This window comes from Rhipicephalus microplus, unplaced genomic scaffold (genome assembly GCF_043290135.1).
Source record: "Rhipicephalus microplus isolate Deutch F79 unplaced genomic scaffold, USDA_Rmic scaffold_21, whole genome shotgun sequence".
Taxonomy (NCBI): Eukaryota; Metazoa; Arthropoda; class Arachnida; order Ixodida; family Ixodidae; genus Rhipicephalus; species Rhipicephalus microplus.
Window position 1 is genome coordinate 9,831,887 of NW_027464594.1, and position 15,528 is coordinate 9,847,414.

At 48.3% G+C, this 15,528-nt stretch overlaps 1 protein-coding gene across 1 annotated transcript in view; it reads right to left on the reverse strand.

Moving 5' to 3' along the window:
• LOC142785342 (sphingomyelin phosphodiesterase 4-like) overlaps positions 1 to 15,528 on the reverse strand; it is a 141,950-nt gene that overhangs the window by 22,137 nt on the left and 104,285 nt on the right. Inside the window, exons 9-12 of the mRNA XM_075883823.1 lie at positions 14,412 to 14,502; positions 13,793 to 13,899; positions 11,909 to 12,032; positions 7,899 to 7,938 (exon numbers count right to left, since the gene is read on the reverse strand). Of these exons, the coding sequence (XP_075739938.1) occupies positions 7,899 to 7,938; positions 11,909 to 12,032; positions 13,793 to 13,899; positions 14,412 to 14,502 (362 nt within the window). The remainder of the gene's footprint in view (positions 1 to 7,898; positions 7,939 to 11,908; positions 12,033 to 13,792; positions 13,900 to 14,411; positions 14,503 to 15,528) is intronic.

A 15,528-nucleotide genomic window follows, 5' to 3' on the forward strand; every position in this document is an offset into this window, starting at 1 on the left:
AAATTTTCCAACTTGGTTTTCGAAGTAGGTGTTGCTGGCAAGAACTCCGCCAGCAGTTCAAAGACTCGAATTGCTGGAGCAACCGGCAATTGGAGGTTCACATACACGCGATATCTGCTAAACTGTTCTTTATCAATTTCTTTACGATCTCAGAAAGAATGGGTAAACCATGACCCGCTGACGTAGCGAGAAACGTGCAATAAGCTGCCCGCGTGTCACCACTGTGTTGCAGTGAAGCATGGCTTGTTTTCCACAGGCGCATGTCTTGGTTCACCACGAGACCGTTTTTTTTTCTTTTTTTTTTTGCGCTAGAAGTAGCGAAACTAGGGTGCTTCAGCTGCCACTCATAAGTATTGATACGTTGCATTGCCTTGTGACAATCAATGGCCGTCGTTTTCACAGATTCGCGGCAAAATCGGGATGTGGAACCGGCACATGGCACCCAAAGTTTTCGAATTGATCGAACTGATGCCGGCCCCTGCTTCAAATTCTCCACTCTAACTTACGTTAGAAAATACGGGACAGCATAAATCCTTCAAATTGGGCACGATTTCGAAAGAACCGAGTTGAAATTAATGACGTTTTACTGTATATATATTTTTTTAGAGCATTGTTGCGGAAAAGAAGAGACGCCGTAACGACGAGGCTGAGGATTAGATGCAATGAAAACAAGCAATAATGGCGTGACCGGTTCACTAGGGATCGAGCGGAGACAACTCTTTGTCTTCCTCGTCAGGCACACACGCGCATCCCCCCCTAGAATATCAATATACATGCATATAGCATAACCCCCGGCGGCACAAGCGCTGTCTCCGCGCATCTAAATGTCAACGTCACTAGGAGAGTTGCAGGGCTTCAAGCGGGCAACATGTAGAATATCAGTAGCCTGTTGGGCACATGAAGGCGACAGGGTGGCAGGACTAATTTCATATGTTACAGAAGTAACCACATGAAGGACTCGGCATGGGCCTGTGTAGCGAGTAAGCAGTTTTTCTGACAAGCCAACTTGACGGCTCGGAGACCAGAGCAGTACCAAAGAACCGGGCGGAAAGTGTACGCCGCGGTGTCGTTGGTCATACAAGCGCCGTTGCTTCTCTTGAGAGGTCAGAAGGCGAGTACGGGTGATTTCGCGTGCGTGAGCGACCCGAGTGATAGCGTCCATGGCAAATTCACTGGTAAGTACTCCACGGGACGGTATGACGACATCTAGAGGCAATGTTGGTTCTCGGCCAAAGTGCAGAAAAAATGGAGAGTAACCGGCAGTGTCATGGCGCGAAGAATTGTAGGCAAATGTGACGTACGGCAATGCGAGATCCCAGGCGGTGTGGTTGGTAGAAACATACTTAGCGAGCATGTCTGTAGGAGTTCCGATTAAGACGCTCCGTGAGTTCATCGGTTTGCGAATGGTATGACGTAGTGAGCTTGTGTCTCGTTTTACAGGACCGCAAGATGTCGGCTATGACCTTCGACAAAAAGGTGCAGCCACGGTGTGTAAGCAGCCGCCGTGGGGCTCCATGTTGCAAAATCACGTTCTTGAGGAAGAAGTCGGCGACATCTGTGGCGCAGCTTGTTGGAAGAGCTCGTGTGATGGCATAATGCGTGGCGTAGTTGGTGGCCACGGCTATCTACTTGTTACCCGAGGAAGACAAGGGGAAAGAACCAAGTTGGTCCAAGCCAAGGCGGAAGAACGGCTCTGACGAAATATTAAGTGGTTGAAGGCGTCCGGCGGGAAGTGTCGATGATGTTTTGTGGCGCTGACATTTCTCACGAGCCGCAACATGTCTTCTGACTGAGCGTGCAAGCCCTGGCCAGAAGAAACGTTGGCGTATTCGGTCATAAATGCGTGACATACCAAGGTGACCAGCAGTGGGAAGGTCATGAAGTTCATGTAGAACTTCTGAGCGAAGGCGTTTCGGAATGACAAGCAGCAGAGCCGGTCCATCCGGCTCAAAACTTTGGCGGTATAATAATCATCGTGGAGCACGAATTAGCGATGGGACTGACTGGGAGATGGCGATTCGAGGTGCTTAATGACAGCACGCAAGGACGCATCATAGCGCTGCTCGTTACCAATGCATGTCATTTGCGAAAGGGAAAAGACGCAAGGCTCGGTGTCGGTGTCAGGCATAGTGCTCGATTCAGCGACCGAGTAGCGGGACAGGCAGTCTCCGTCCTGATGTAGGCATCCAGATTTGTACGTAACCATGTAGGTGTACTCTTGGAGTCGCAGAGCACAGCGCCCGAGCCGGCAAGTAGGATCCTTCAGTGACGTAGGCCAACATAGCGCATGATGGTCAGTTATCACAGAGAAATTAGTGCCATATAAATATGGGTGGAACTTTGAGACTGCCCAAACAAGAGCAAGACATTCACGCTCCATAATAGAATAGTTGCGCTCAGCAGCTGTGAGGAGGCGGCTAGCGTAGGCGACAACTCGGTCGTGTCCTCGTTGGCGTAAGGCTAACACGGCTCCGATTCCGTGACCACTAGCATCGGTTCGAACTTCCGTCGGAGTGAATGGGTCAAAATGAGCCAATATGGGTCAAAAAGCAGCAGCTTGGTCGGTACCCCACGTAAATGTGACGTCTTTCTTCAGAAGCTTTGTGAGGGGTCGAGCGATGGTTGCGAAATCTTTCACAAACCTTCTAAAATAGGAGCAAAGTCCTACAAAACTCCGGACGTCTTTGGCTGACTGGGGTACAGGAAAACTGGTGACTGCACGAATTTTCTCGGGGTCCGGCTGCAGACGCGTCGACAAGGTGGCCCAACACTGTAATTTGCCGGCGTCCGAAGCGGCACTTCGACGAGTTCAACTGAAGGCCTGCAGTGCGGAATATGTCGAAAATGACAAACGCTGAAGGTGGGGCTCAAATGTTGGGAAATATACAACGACATCGTCAAGATAACAAAGACATGTTGACCATTTGAACCCTTGTAGCAGAGAGTCCATGCGTTCCAACGTGGCTGGAGCGTTGCATGGCCCAAACGGCATAACCTTGAACTGATATAGGTCGTCTCGAGTTACAAATGCAGTCTTCTCTGGTCTTTTTCGTCGACAGCAATCTGCCAGTAGCCGGAACGTAGGTCTATTGTAAAAAAAGTATTGGGCGCCATGGAGACAATCGAGAGCGTCATCGATGTGGGGTAAAGGATAAACGTCCTTTTTCGTGATTCTATTCAGATAACGGTAATACACGCAGAAGCGCCACGTGCCCTCTTTCTTTTTAACGAGCACAACGGGGGACGCCCAATGGGTTCAAAGAGGGTTCAATAATTCCTTTGGCTAACATATTGGTGACTTCTTGTTGAATTACTTTACCCTTGGTGGCAGACACCCGGTATGGTCGCCGATGAATGAGATGAGAATCACCTGTGTTAATGCGGTGCTTGACGAGTGAAGTCTGGCCGAGTAGACGGCTGTCGATGTCGAATATGTTGCGGTATGAAGCCAGAAGGCAGCATAGCGCGGTTGACTTCTCAGGTTTGAGGTCCGGGGCGATCGTGGAGCGTAAGGTCGCATCGAGGCACGTGGCATCCTGCGAGCGATGTGGGTGCTTGGGGCATACGCCTGCCGTAAAACAGGTGACGCGGTCGTCAATTAAGGGCCTTAGCGTGGCGACCGAAATTCCCTGAGGTAGCACTTGTTTTATAAAACCGAAATTGATAACAGGTAAATATGTTCGGTTAGAGGCCGTGCTTACGACGAAGTGTGGGACAGTAATGTCACACGCTAGGAGAACATCAGTAATCGGCGTCACGATATACTTCCGTGCTCGGCGTCACTGTCGAGCACGGGAGAGGGTGTTGCCAATTCGACGAATGTGAGAGCTTTAGGCAGTATACGGAAGAAGTCAGTGGTGCACAGGCTGTTCAGGGTGAGAATCCGGGAGAAGAAGTTCTAGGCAGAGAGTACCAGTGGCACAATCTATCAGGGCAGAATGCATCGATAGGAAGTCCATGCTGAAGATTAGGTCGTGCGGGCAATTTTCAAGCACCGTAAATAAAATGGGGACATGGCGGCCGGCAATACTAATAAGAGTGGTACACATTCCAGTGATGGCCACGATTCCACCATCAGCGACACGGAGGGCTTCATAAAGTAGCTGAAGGCGTGAGGACTTTTTTGAGCAGGCGACACAGATGAGCACTCATTATGGACACTTGAGCTCCGGTATCAACTAACACCATCAAAGAAATACCGTCTACATACACCCAAATCAAGTTCGTATTAGTGGGGAGCGTCAACGGAGGATTCGGATCAGTCGCAAGTGATGCAACACTACCGTATAAACGCGTGTAAGGGCCGCACCCGTGTACGGGCCGCACCCCGTTTTTATGACGCACATATTCGAAAAAAAAAAAAATTCGCGTAAGGGCCGCACCCACACTTTCATTAACCCACACGTATTCAAAATGCGCGCGTGCATGCGAGCTTTTGAACGTCGTCAATAGATGGCGCGAAAAAACGCAACCATCATCATCACTATCAAAGTTTACAGGGGTTTACAGGTGCATCACTAGTATATTTTGTTTAACTTTCTTCGTGCTAAGGTGTTCATAAAGTTTGCTAAATATTTCAACTATTTGATTAGTGTTCATACGCTCGTTACCTAAAGGTTAAACCGGGATTTTATCCTTCGTGCCTCGCACCACTATACAAACGCGCTCTCGATATCGGCATCAGCATCACCAACTTGTGCAGTTCAGCCGGCCATTTGTAGGAGTTGTGCACGTCGTATTGTCTCTCGTGCTTGTCTTCTGCCAAGCGTTCACGTTGTAGCACGATGGGCAAGCACCTGAATACCTACACGGCTGGCTACAAGTTAAAGGTGGTCGAGTTTGCGCTCGAGCACGGGAAACGTGCCGCCGGCAGAAAATTCGACGTCGACGAAAAGTGTGTTCGAAGATGGTGCGCACAAAAGGAAGCTCTGGAAAACACGAACAGCAAAAAGCGCGCTTTCCGAGGAAAGCCATGCAAGTTTCCGGAACTAGAAGAAGAGTTGTTCCGCTACGTGACAGAAGTGGGGAACGATGGATATGCACTAACTACAGACATGCTGCGCGTGAAGGCACTAGCCTTGGCACGTGCGAAGAATATACCAGCCGGGACTTTCAAGGCTAGCGCTGGCTGGGTGCGACGATTCCTGAAAAGGAAGGATCTCTCCTTTCGGCGAAGGACCACGTTGTGCCAGCGGCTGCCAGAGGACTACACCGATAAGGTGCTTAGTTTTCAGAAGCATGTCATCGGACTTCGCCATCAACATAATTATCTACTGTTGCAAATAGGGAACGCAGATCAAACTCCTGTGCGGTTTGACTGCCCGGAAAACTACACAGTCGAACTGAAAGGCAAAAAGAGCGTCGCCGTGCGGACCACCGGCGCTGAGCGCCAACGCTGCACAGTGATGCTTTGTGTGACCGCGGACGGGCGGAAGCTACCCCCGTACGTCTTATTGAAAAGAAAAAGAATTCCGAACGAAGTGTTCCCCAAGGGAGTCATAGTTCGAGCCCAAGAAAAGGGGTGGATGAACGATGACTTGGTGCTCGACTGGGTGAAGTGTGTTTGGCAAAACCGACCAGGAGCGCTGTTAGCCAAACGGTCACTTTTAGTATTAGACAGTTTCCGCGGTCACCTTACCGATAAGGTGAAGGAACAGCTGCGCCGTCTCGGCACAGACATGGCCGTGATTCCGGGCGGCCTCACTGGAATGCTGCAGCCTTTGGACGTCAGCGTTAATCGACCTTTTAAGGTGGAATTCAGAAGGCTCTACACGGAATGGATGGCAAGCGGCAGCCACGAGCAGACGCCGACCGGACGGCTGAAGAGGGCACCGCTTGCGGCTGTTCTCGGTTGGGTACTGTCGGCGTGGAACTCAGTCTCGACGGACGTTGTGACCCGAAGCTTTAAAGTCACCGGTATATCAAACAGCTTGGATGGCGCGGAAGATGACTGCTTGTGGGAGGACGGTGCTCCGCAACACACCATCTCGGACACCGAGTCTGAGGACTCGTTGAGCGACGACGATTAAGCACATATGCTGTATGCTGCAATAAACGTTCTTCGTTCGCTAGCTGGTACGTTTTTTTCTTTTGCTTCAAAAAAAAAATTGCACGTTGCGTGTATGGGCCGCACCCTGAAAATCGGCCCTCATTTCTTGAAAAAAAAGTGCGGCCCTTACACGCGTTTATACGGTACCTCCCGGAGCTGCATGATCTAGTTTTCTATCTGAGAGGATCCATAATTGACCGGCGACAAATAGCGGTGTGGTTGGGGCGATGTGGAACGGCGGCGTTGAAGTGACGGCGAACGAGCAGTAGAGCGGCTGTTAGGGACACCAAAAGAAGGGTACACACGACTGGGCGAATACCGATGGGAGTCCTCGTATGGTCGAGTAGAGGAAAATGGGCTCCAGTTTTAGGGCGTCCAAGTGCTGCGGCAGTAGCGGGAGATATGGTCAACTCGGTGGCAGCGGAAGCAGATCGGCTTGTTGTCTGCAGTTCTCCATTCCGCCGGATTGCGGGATCGCGGAATAAAATGTAAGTCATGGCGTGGTGCATTTGTTGTCTTTGGTCTGGAGACGGGTCGGGAGACAGAGCACGCCACAGGAAAACTGAGCTTTGCAATTTCCTGCCTCACGACGGCTTGAATAATACATACCACCGGAGGCGTTTCTGCGGCACCATGGTCGAGCGGATGTGGATGAAATGGTGCCGGACTTGACGCCTCAAGCTCCCGTCGAACTATTCGTGTCACGCTGTCCTATGGGTGGTGCGGCACCGAGATCGGTGCAGGTGGATGTAACAGCTGTGTTTGGTAGCCGCGTAAATTGAGGCAGAACATGGCGGCTTTTGGCTATTTCAAAGCGGCGGCATTCCTTGTCATATCTACGGTCGTGATGTTAGTGCAGACAAGCAAATTGAAGGCGTCGTCCGCGATGCCCTTGAGTATGTGGCCCACCTTGTCACTCTCTGTCATTTGCTCGTCGACTTTTCGGCACAACGAGAGCACGTCCTGTATGTATGAGACATACGACTCTGTTGAGGACTGCACATGAGTGGCGAGTTCTTTTCGCACTTCCATTTGGCGACTGGACGGGTCCCCAAAGATGTCGCGTAGTCGCTCCTTGAAGATATCCCAGCTGGTGAGCTCGGTCTCATGGGCGTCGAACCAGACCCGTGGGGTGCCGTCCAAGTAAAATATTACGTAGGCGAGCATCATGGTAGGGTCCCATCGGTGTGTCTGGCTAACACGCTCGCACATACGGAGCCAGTAGTCAACGTAGAGCCCGGGTTTTGCGGTGAATGTATCGGGATCACGGGGGGCAGGCATCGTCAGGTATGTAGTGGCTGGAGCTACAGACGGAGACGCTGACGGGCTGTTGTCATTGGTAGCCATGGTCGGAGACTGAACGGTGCAGCCACTGCTAAGCTTCGTGGTGAAGACGGGGAATGTTCCACCTCCACCAAATATGTCACGGCAAAGAAGAGATGCCGTAACGACGAGGCTGGGGATTAGATATATTGAAAACCAGCGGTAATGGCGTGACCGGTTCACTAGCGATCGAGCGGAGACAACTCTTCGTCTCCCTCGTCAGGCACACACGCACTTAGCCCCCTAGAATATCAATATACATGCATATAGCAATATAAAAAAATTTTCGCTTTCCCTCGAGATTCGTATCACCAACATTCTACAGTAGTGCCAGGTTTAGCGAACGTTGGCTGACACGCGCCTTGCCTTCTTAATCTCTATGCCAAACACATTCACACATTCCTAGCTTAGGAAATGTCCTGCATTTCAGAAATTAAGCAGCCATGTGAATGAAAAAAAAGAGAAAGGAGGACAGATGGACATAGAGATATGCAGGCTGCAATGATTGCTGTTTGATGCAACTTACCTTCTGTGATCATAGCAAACAGGTTAGGCTGAAAAAGGACCTGCAACATAACACAAGAAGAATTGGCCAAAATGCAGACATAAGCAGCAGCAAAGCAGACAGATGATAAAAGGCACTGTATCTCGAAATAGCGACATTCTTTGGGGGGGGGGGGGGGGGAGTTGGGAGAGCAAGGAGCCCAGCACTTTATTTAGTTTAAAAGATGTTGATTAATGTTTGAATAAAGACGACTAGCATTATAGTGTGCAATAGGCTTAAAGTGGCGCTATGGCACATGAGTGCGCAAGCAGATACCTGGAGATGCTTACTATGATAAAGCATTTCGACAGCGATAATTCATACCGGCATGCCTGTCAGTGGTTGCCATCTCAATCGTCTTCGTTCTTTTTTCCCTGCGAGTACCCGCAAAGGCACTGTCACAATCTAGCGACAGTCGGAATAATTGACTGCCCAATCTTTTCACTGATCAAAATTACGGAAAGCCATTCGTGGCACATAGAGGAATCTGAAAGTTCAGCAGCGCAGTAAACTTTTGTGGCACAAAATGTCATCGCCGTGCGCCTTGGTACGCAACACCAGAAAATATTAGACGTACCATTATTGCAGTCAGCAAATGCAATAGCCTCTATGAGACTCCGTCAGGGACTCATTGCAACTACGTTTCAACCGTTAGTACGTTTAAAGCGGGTAAATACAAACGAGGTTACACTGCATATTATTCTACATGCCACACCTCTATAAGGTGGTCTCACTAAAGAAAAAAGTGCTATATTAAGAATACACCTATCTAGAAAAAACTGCACTGCTATAAAGCTCCACTTCAAGGTTAAATGAACATATGACCCCCATTTAGATTCATCATTTTTTAGGGGCACAGCTCCTCTTAGTCTAACCTTGTCCTGCGTGTAACATAGCCGAGAGAAGAGACGAGATACTGAGAGAAGAAGAGACGAGAAAAAAAATAAAGCAATTTTTCTCGAACAGTATAATAGACGGCACTGTCTCATAGAAGTACATACATACTGCTGTTGCGTGACGATATTCCAGATGGCACTGTACCGCTACTTTCCAATTGGCTGCCGCACGGGTTATGCCTGGGTGCGTGAGGAAGAAGTGCCTCCCTCAGTCCCCTGGATAGTCGCCGTATGTGGCAGATCATTGGTGTGGCATGAACGAAGGAAGGCGGCTGGCGTGTTAAAGACGCTTGCGCTCGGCTTTTTTGGCTCGCGTCTCGTCTGTGTTACCCACGTGTCGTCTACATTTTCGAACACAATCGGGCGCATGGACACGTGCACGAGCAAACGGACACAAGGATGAACAGACGAACAGACAGACGGATGCACAGACAGACCGACGTACGAATGGACAGGTGGACACACAGGCGGACACATGGATGAATGCAAGGACGAATGCACAGACCAACACACGGACGGACAGACGGAGAGAAGCATGGTTGGACGCAGAAATACTTTGCCCCACTCATCATGCACTCCGTGGATATGCTGCGATTTTTTAAAGCTGAAAAGCTTGTTATATCCGTTAATATACTCTACTTTAAGTATAGTAAATTCTAAAACGTAACATATTTCACAAGTTATCCCTGGTATTCAACTGCCGTACATCGGGACCGCTACGCGGCCACACGTGAATAGAAAATGAATAGAAGACAAATATTTTTGCTTGCTCAATGCACACACTGGCTATTCTATTGCCCACTAGACTTTACTGAGAAGAAGTCTGTAATGCTCTTTTGCTTCGGACATCTCAAGCGCAGGATGTCTTTTACAGCGGTGGCCATCGTGTTCATACCATTTTCGCCGTTGCATGGGCACCAAAGAAACGGCGCAGGAGGTCGACCGCAGCGAGCGCCTGCGACCACGTTGGCGCGTCGAACGCATGCGAGACTACGGAGTCTTTGTTGCTGCTTGCATCGGTCTGTCCGGTGACAGCTGTGTCGATAGCATCGTCAGTAGGCTCCTTTGTTGTGACCGCGTTGGCATGAGCGTTGACATAACCGCAGAAGGAGTCAACTGCCGCAACACCGGCGCCACAAAGTGCTTTCCAGGACGTTCCATCACCCACAGCAGTGCCATCACGCGCGGCACTAGTGGAGTCGCACGTAGCCACTTCGCACAAAGCATGTTAGAAACAGTTGCCTATTGTGCTTGCGGAAACGCTTGTCCACGCATCTTGCAGCATTTTAATAGCCATGTATAGGTCCACTTTAGTTTCTCGCTGCAAACTCATGTTCAGAAGCACGCGATCAACCAGGCGTTTGCGGCAGCCTGCCTTCAAGGACATAATTATCTCTTGATCAAGTGGCTGGATGAGAGAAGTACAATTGGGTGGCAAAAACAAAAGTTCAGTGTTGCGAAGTTCAACAGTTGTGTGGTGGGCCATGCAATTGTCTAGTATTAAGCACACCTTGCGGTTCTGCTTATGCAGTTGCTCGTCCCAATCCTGCAATCATTTCGCAAAAAAGTCTTGCGTCATTCACGCTTTGCTATTCGAGACATATCGCACCATCAGATTGCGCTTCCCTTTGAAGCATCGAGGCGAAGCACTTTTCTCTATGACGAACGCTGGCATCTTCTCCGATTCCATCCATGTTAGTGTAGAGCAGCTCAGTGATTCTTCGCTTACTGTGCTTCCCGCCACAGCTCACCTCTGAGTGACAGAGTTTTACTAAGGAACATTTGAAAAAGAGCCTAGTCTCACCAAGTATTTTTCTTCCACTCGGCCAAAACTCTTTTTCACCCATGCTGCTGCCGACTCGGCATCAACGGAACGAGACTCGCCCACTACCGTTCTTCCAACGATGTCATGCCTCTCCTTGAAACACTGTAGCTAGCCAGCACTGGCAACGAAACAGTCATGGCGCATTATACAGGCAAAATTTCTAGCCTTTCTCTGCAAAATTTCGCCACTCATTGTCATATTCACCGCTCTAGCGTTTAAAAATCATTCGTAAACAGCATCTTCGACTCGCTTGAACGCCGCAGTTCGCAGCTTCTTGAGGCTGCCTTTCACGCCGTCAGTAATGGCATTTGTGACCGCTTCACAGCTGGGAAGAATAATCGACAATGTGCTCGCCTAAATGCTGAAGTCTTTGGCCACGCGAGCTTTCTTCGTCTCCGAGTTGGCAGCATTTAAAATGGCTGCCTTTCTTCTAAGGATAGCCTTTTTCGTTTGCGCTTTCCATAGCCTTCATTCATGGCGACTTGACCGTACACAGGCGACCACAATTAGCAGATATCAATCGTCGAAGAGCACGTGCACCAAGCAAACACGTTGACAAGCCTTGCGACTAACCACGACTGCACAGCAGGGAGGCAGACCTGGCACAAACCGGTTTTCAAAGGAGAGGGAAATCGCCTTGCACCGCGGCAAAGTGGTAGGTGTTCTGTGCTGCGGCGTCGCTTCTCGGCCATGTGATCCGCCGAGCGCTTCTTCGATCTTCTCTAGCTGGCTGTGCGAGGAGGATGGCTCCCTCCGCTGCGCGTGACGGGGCTATAAGGTCGGTGCGGGAGTTTTGAAAGAGCTTCGCCAAACGAGCGTTAAAGTCTGCAGAAAATGATATACTTAACACACTGCGGTCAGTTTTTTTATAGACAATTCGACAGACTAATTATAATTAGTTCATTATATCCATTTACCGGTCAATTTTACTTCGTTACAACGCAGTTTAAAATGCATGGTTTTCAATGGAGCTTTTAAGGGGAATTCCATTAACTTCGTTATATCCATTATTTTGTTATATCCCGTTATGTTATAACGAAGTTTGAGTGTAGTGCTAGTTGGGTCCCAACAAAAATGCCTCTTTTCAGCATTACTGTGTGATATACACTATTAAAGCTTTTCGATTCGAAATCATTCGACCAAATCACTACGTGCTTCAAATTCTCGGCGAACCTTGAACTCATCATCCCCTCAATCCCACAAAATAGGTAAGGAATCAAAAAACAAGGCATGTATGCGAGCAGCAAGCAGTAGAAGAGCGTGCATCGCACCTTGGTGCACCGATACAGCACGAATGCACAGTAGCGGCTTGCAAGGTCCATGCGAAGGAAGCGCGGCAACAGCACGCCCAGCAGCTCTGTGTAGAAGAGCAGGTGCTCCTGCACAAATGGCTGCCTGCATCATCACAAAGGGAAAGAGGGCGTCACACTCCTTGTCCACTCGTGAACCTTCCCCACTAAATCGTCAAACAATTCACTAGCAAAAAAACTAGAGTGTAAAAAAGACGAGACACAGGAGACAAGTAGACAGGAACGGGCACTCACTACCAAATGGCCTTATTATGAAAGAACTGTGGAAAATATGCAGGCCATACATCACAAAAGCGGCTCCGCACACATTGCAAAGCTGGTCATATCAAAAAGTAAAGCATATTGCGACATAGCAATTGAAATTCGCACTTTCACAAAGACACTGACGCCTGGCTGATGCAATCTTTCACCCTTCAATTTCATGTAGCCTATTTCTTAATACAGTCATAAGTACGTCAAATTATATAACATGCCGCGGCAGCCAGCAAGTGGCCAGCGAGCGCTGAAAATACCCCATTTTCGCGCGTTTGCAATTTTTCCACCATGCAACCCAGCGCCGCACCTTGGTCTTATTTTGCTCATAAATTTTTGCTATTTTTTTTTTTCGCCACCTGCAGCAGCCACAGCGGCATGGCTGCGCGGGAATTGCTCATGATTGGAGGGCTCTCAAAGTTTTGAAATCTCCCGCGGCTTGGATGCAAAGCCACGATCGGAGTAAGCACGCGCCTCTCGAGGGAGTGGGTGATCCCGCAGCTCCTATTGGCTGCTGTGCGCGATGACGCATCTGTTCCTCTGGCTCGCCATCTGCTCCAACGCCAGACTTGCAAGCTCTGGTGTTCTCTTGGCGTATGTTGTTTTCCCGTTAGTTGTCATTCTGCTCGGTTATCCACGCATGCTCTTCAATCTTTCACCGTGTTTACGAGACGATCTTTCGCCGTGTTCACGGGACGCCGATTGTTGTTCTGTCACTAAAGATGGGAAGGGCAAAGTTTGGGACTCGGCAAGCGTTCCGTTCAAGAAAGTGTCCTATGGAGCTTTCTTGAACACTTCACATAAAAGAAGCAGGAAAGAAGCAGTTCACACCTTTACAGTTTACATAAAAAGAAGCAGGAAAAGTCAAGGACCGCACATTATAGTGGGTATTGGCCAGAGAAACAGGAGTGCCCCAGATGCAATGCCTCGCGGCGTTGCATCAGGCTTGAAGCTCTGCTGGGAGTCGAACGGCAGGTCGCAAACGGTTCTAGCCAGGGCACTGCGTGACGCTTAACGTTCAGGTGAATTCTGGGACTGCCCGTGGACTTCCAACGGTTCACAGCCAGAGACTCTGAGGCACCGTGCGTCAGCAGTAGCTGGGATCTCTTGTCCACCTCGCTGCTCCTTCTTCCGAACTCTCCTTTTCCCACGCGCTGCTCCCGCATTTTTCTTTCACCTTTTCTTTTTTCTCCAAGATGCTCGTGCCACGAGGGCTTCCTGCATCTCACATCTTTATCTTTTCCTTTTGTTGTGTGTGACACTTTTGTTGCCCGAGTCGCAGTGGCTCAACAGCATTGTTGTTTTTGTTGTTTCCACTCCGCCAGAGTCCTAACCCACACCACATGACACACAGAAAACGTGGGCCCATGCTGCAGCCAGTGCTGTCTGCAACTAAAACTATTAAATTGGACACTATGAAATTTGACACAGAATACACACGCACACATGTAACGAAAATTCTCCAATAAAAACCCAATGCTTGTGCGCTCTGCAGGAGCTTCAGGGTAAGTTTGTGCACAATTTTATCTGCACATGCCTTGCAAAGGCACCTTGCAAAAAAAAAAAAATATATCCATCTCATTGGCTACTGACCAGTGGGCTTCGACACCGTGGCTCGCTGACTTGTGCCGGTCGGGGTGCCTTGTTTGTGAGGAGGAATATCTCCACGGCTGGATGAAACTCAGCCACGTCTCCAGTGGCTGCAAACAAGTAAAGAAAGTGCAATGTGTCAAGGAGGTACACTATAACAGTCATACTTTTCACGAAAATACTATGTTATATCCAGTGGCTGCAAACAAGTAAAGAAAGTGCAATGTGTCAAGGAGGTACACTATAACAATCATACTTTTCACGAAAATACTGTTATATCGAAAAATCTATATTAAACATTTGTAGAACTGTTTTTAAGACAGAACTATTCATTTACTTTGTTATAACCAATAATTTGTTATACCTGTGTTAATTGTATCAAGCTTTGAGTTTATACGAATTGGCAGGTGTCCCTCAATTCAGTCACTCTCTTTAACACAAGTCAAATACATAAGTCAAATCTAAACAGCACCCTCAGACTTTAACTGAGTCAGTTGGGCATGCATGTCTTCAGGCATTCTTAATATCTCTCCTGGTATTGAGAAAGTGATAATAACGAAAACGAAACCATTTTTCATCTTTAGCGCCTCTAATGCTGAACAAAAATAACCAGCAGACTCACCAGGCGCAAAGAGCTGTCTAGTGGCCAACTGGCGAGGGCATGCTTCAAGAACAAGTAGAGTCGCTTGCGAAGGAGCCGCGGCAACACCTTCCTGAAAACGGGACACAAGCACATCAGCAGATGACTTTTCATTACACTCAACCTCAATATAACGAACACAGATATAACAAAATATCAGTCATAGAGAAGTAAATGAAAAGTAGTCTTGCAATAAATACAGTGTTGGGAATAACCTCTCTAACAAAATTTTCTATATGTTGAAAATGTTTTCTTGTAAGATGCAACTATGTTATAATTACGCTTGAGTGTACTTTGTTAAAGGGGCCCTGAAACACTTTTTCAAGTAACCATGGTATGTAATCACTGGAAAAACTTATTGCCTCATGAATTCAACGCTGCAAAACTTTTAAAATTTTGTCTAGTGTGAGTGGAGTTAGAAAGATTTGTTGCATGCTACAATGGCTTTTCTCCGTTTTCTTGTCCCCACGGAAGCACTGGAAGCTAAGCAGGGAGGGATGGCAGGGGCTATTAAAAACGTCATGCGCGTCTCGTGACCTTGAGCACTTTTTTATTTTGTTTTTCTTCGAATGGGCGGCTTTTTCAGTGTGATCGCATGCACACCCGTGGACAAGCTGCGGCCTCCCGTGCTATCTCTGTCAATGGCTGATCGTTTTTTTCCCAGTGATTTTTGAGTGTCTTCCGTGATTTGTCGAGAGAAGAGAAAGCAATTTTTAGCCGCTTTTGATAATTTATTGTGAATTCAAGGCTACGTGCTGCGCTATAATATTTTGCTCGCTTGTTGTTGGGAGCCTCTACTACGCAGCGTTTTATGACCATGCACAAAAAGTGTTGTAGGGCCCTTAAGGGGACACGGTAAGCAAAAATATTGAAAAAAAAAATCATCTTTTTCTTTTTGCATCATTTGAAATCTGCAGCCTTTTCTTAACACAAATCACTAGTTTGTCTTATAACTTTTTTTCTCTAAAAATGACATAATTCAGAACTCGTCTAATGGCTTGTCGTGGCCCCATAATTACGTAGCAAGGAATTCTTTGCAGTTACAGCCTCATAGCCATATGGAAAAGTTACAGTTTGCAAGCTGGAGAGTATTTGACAC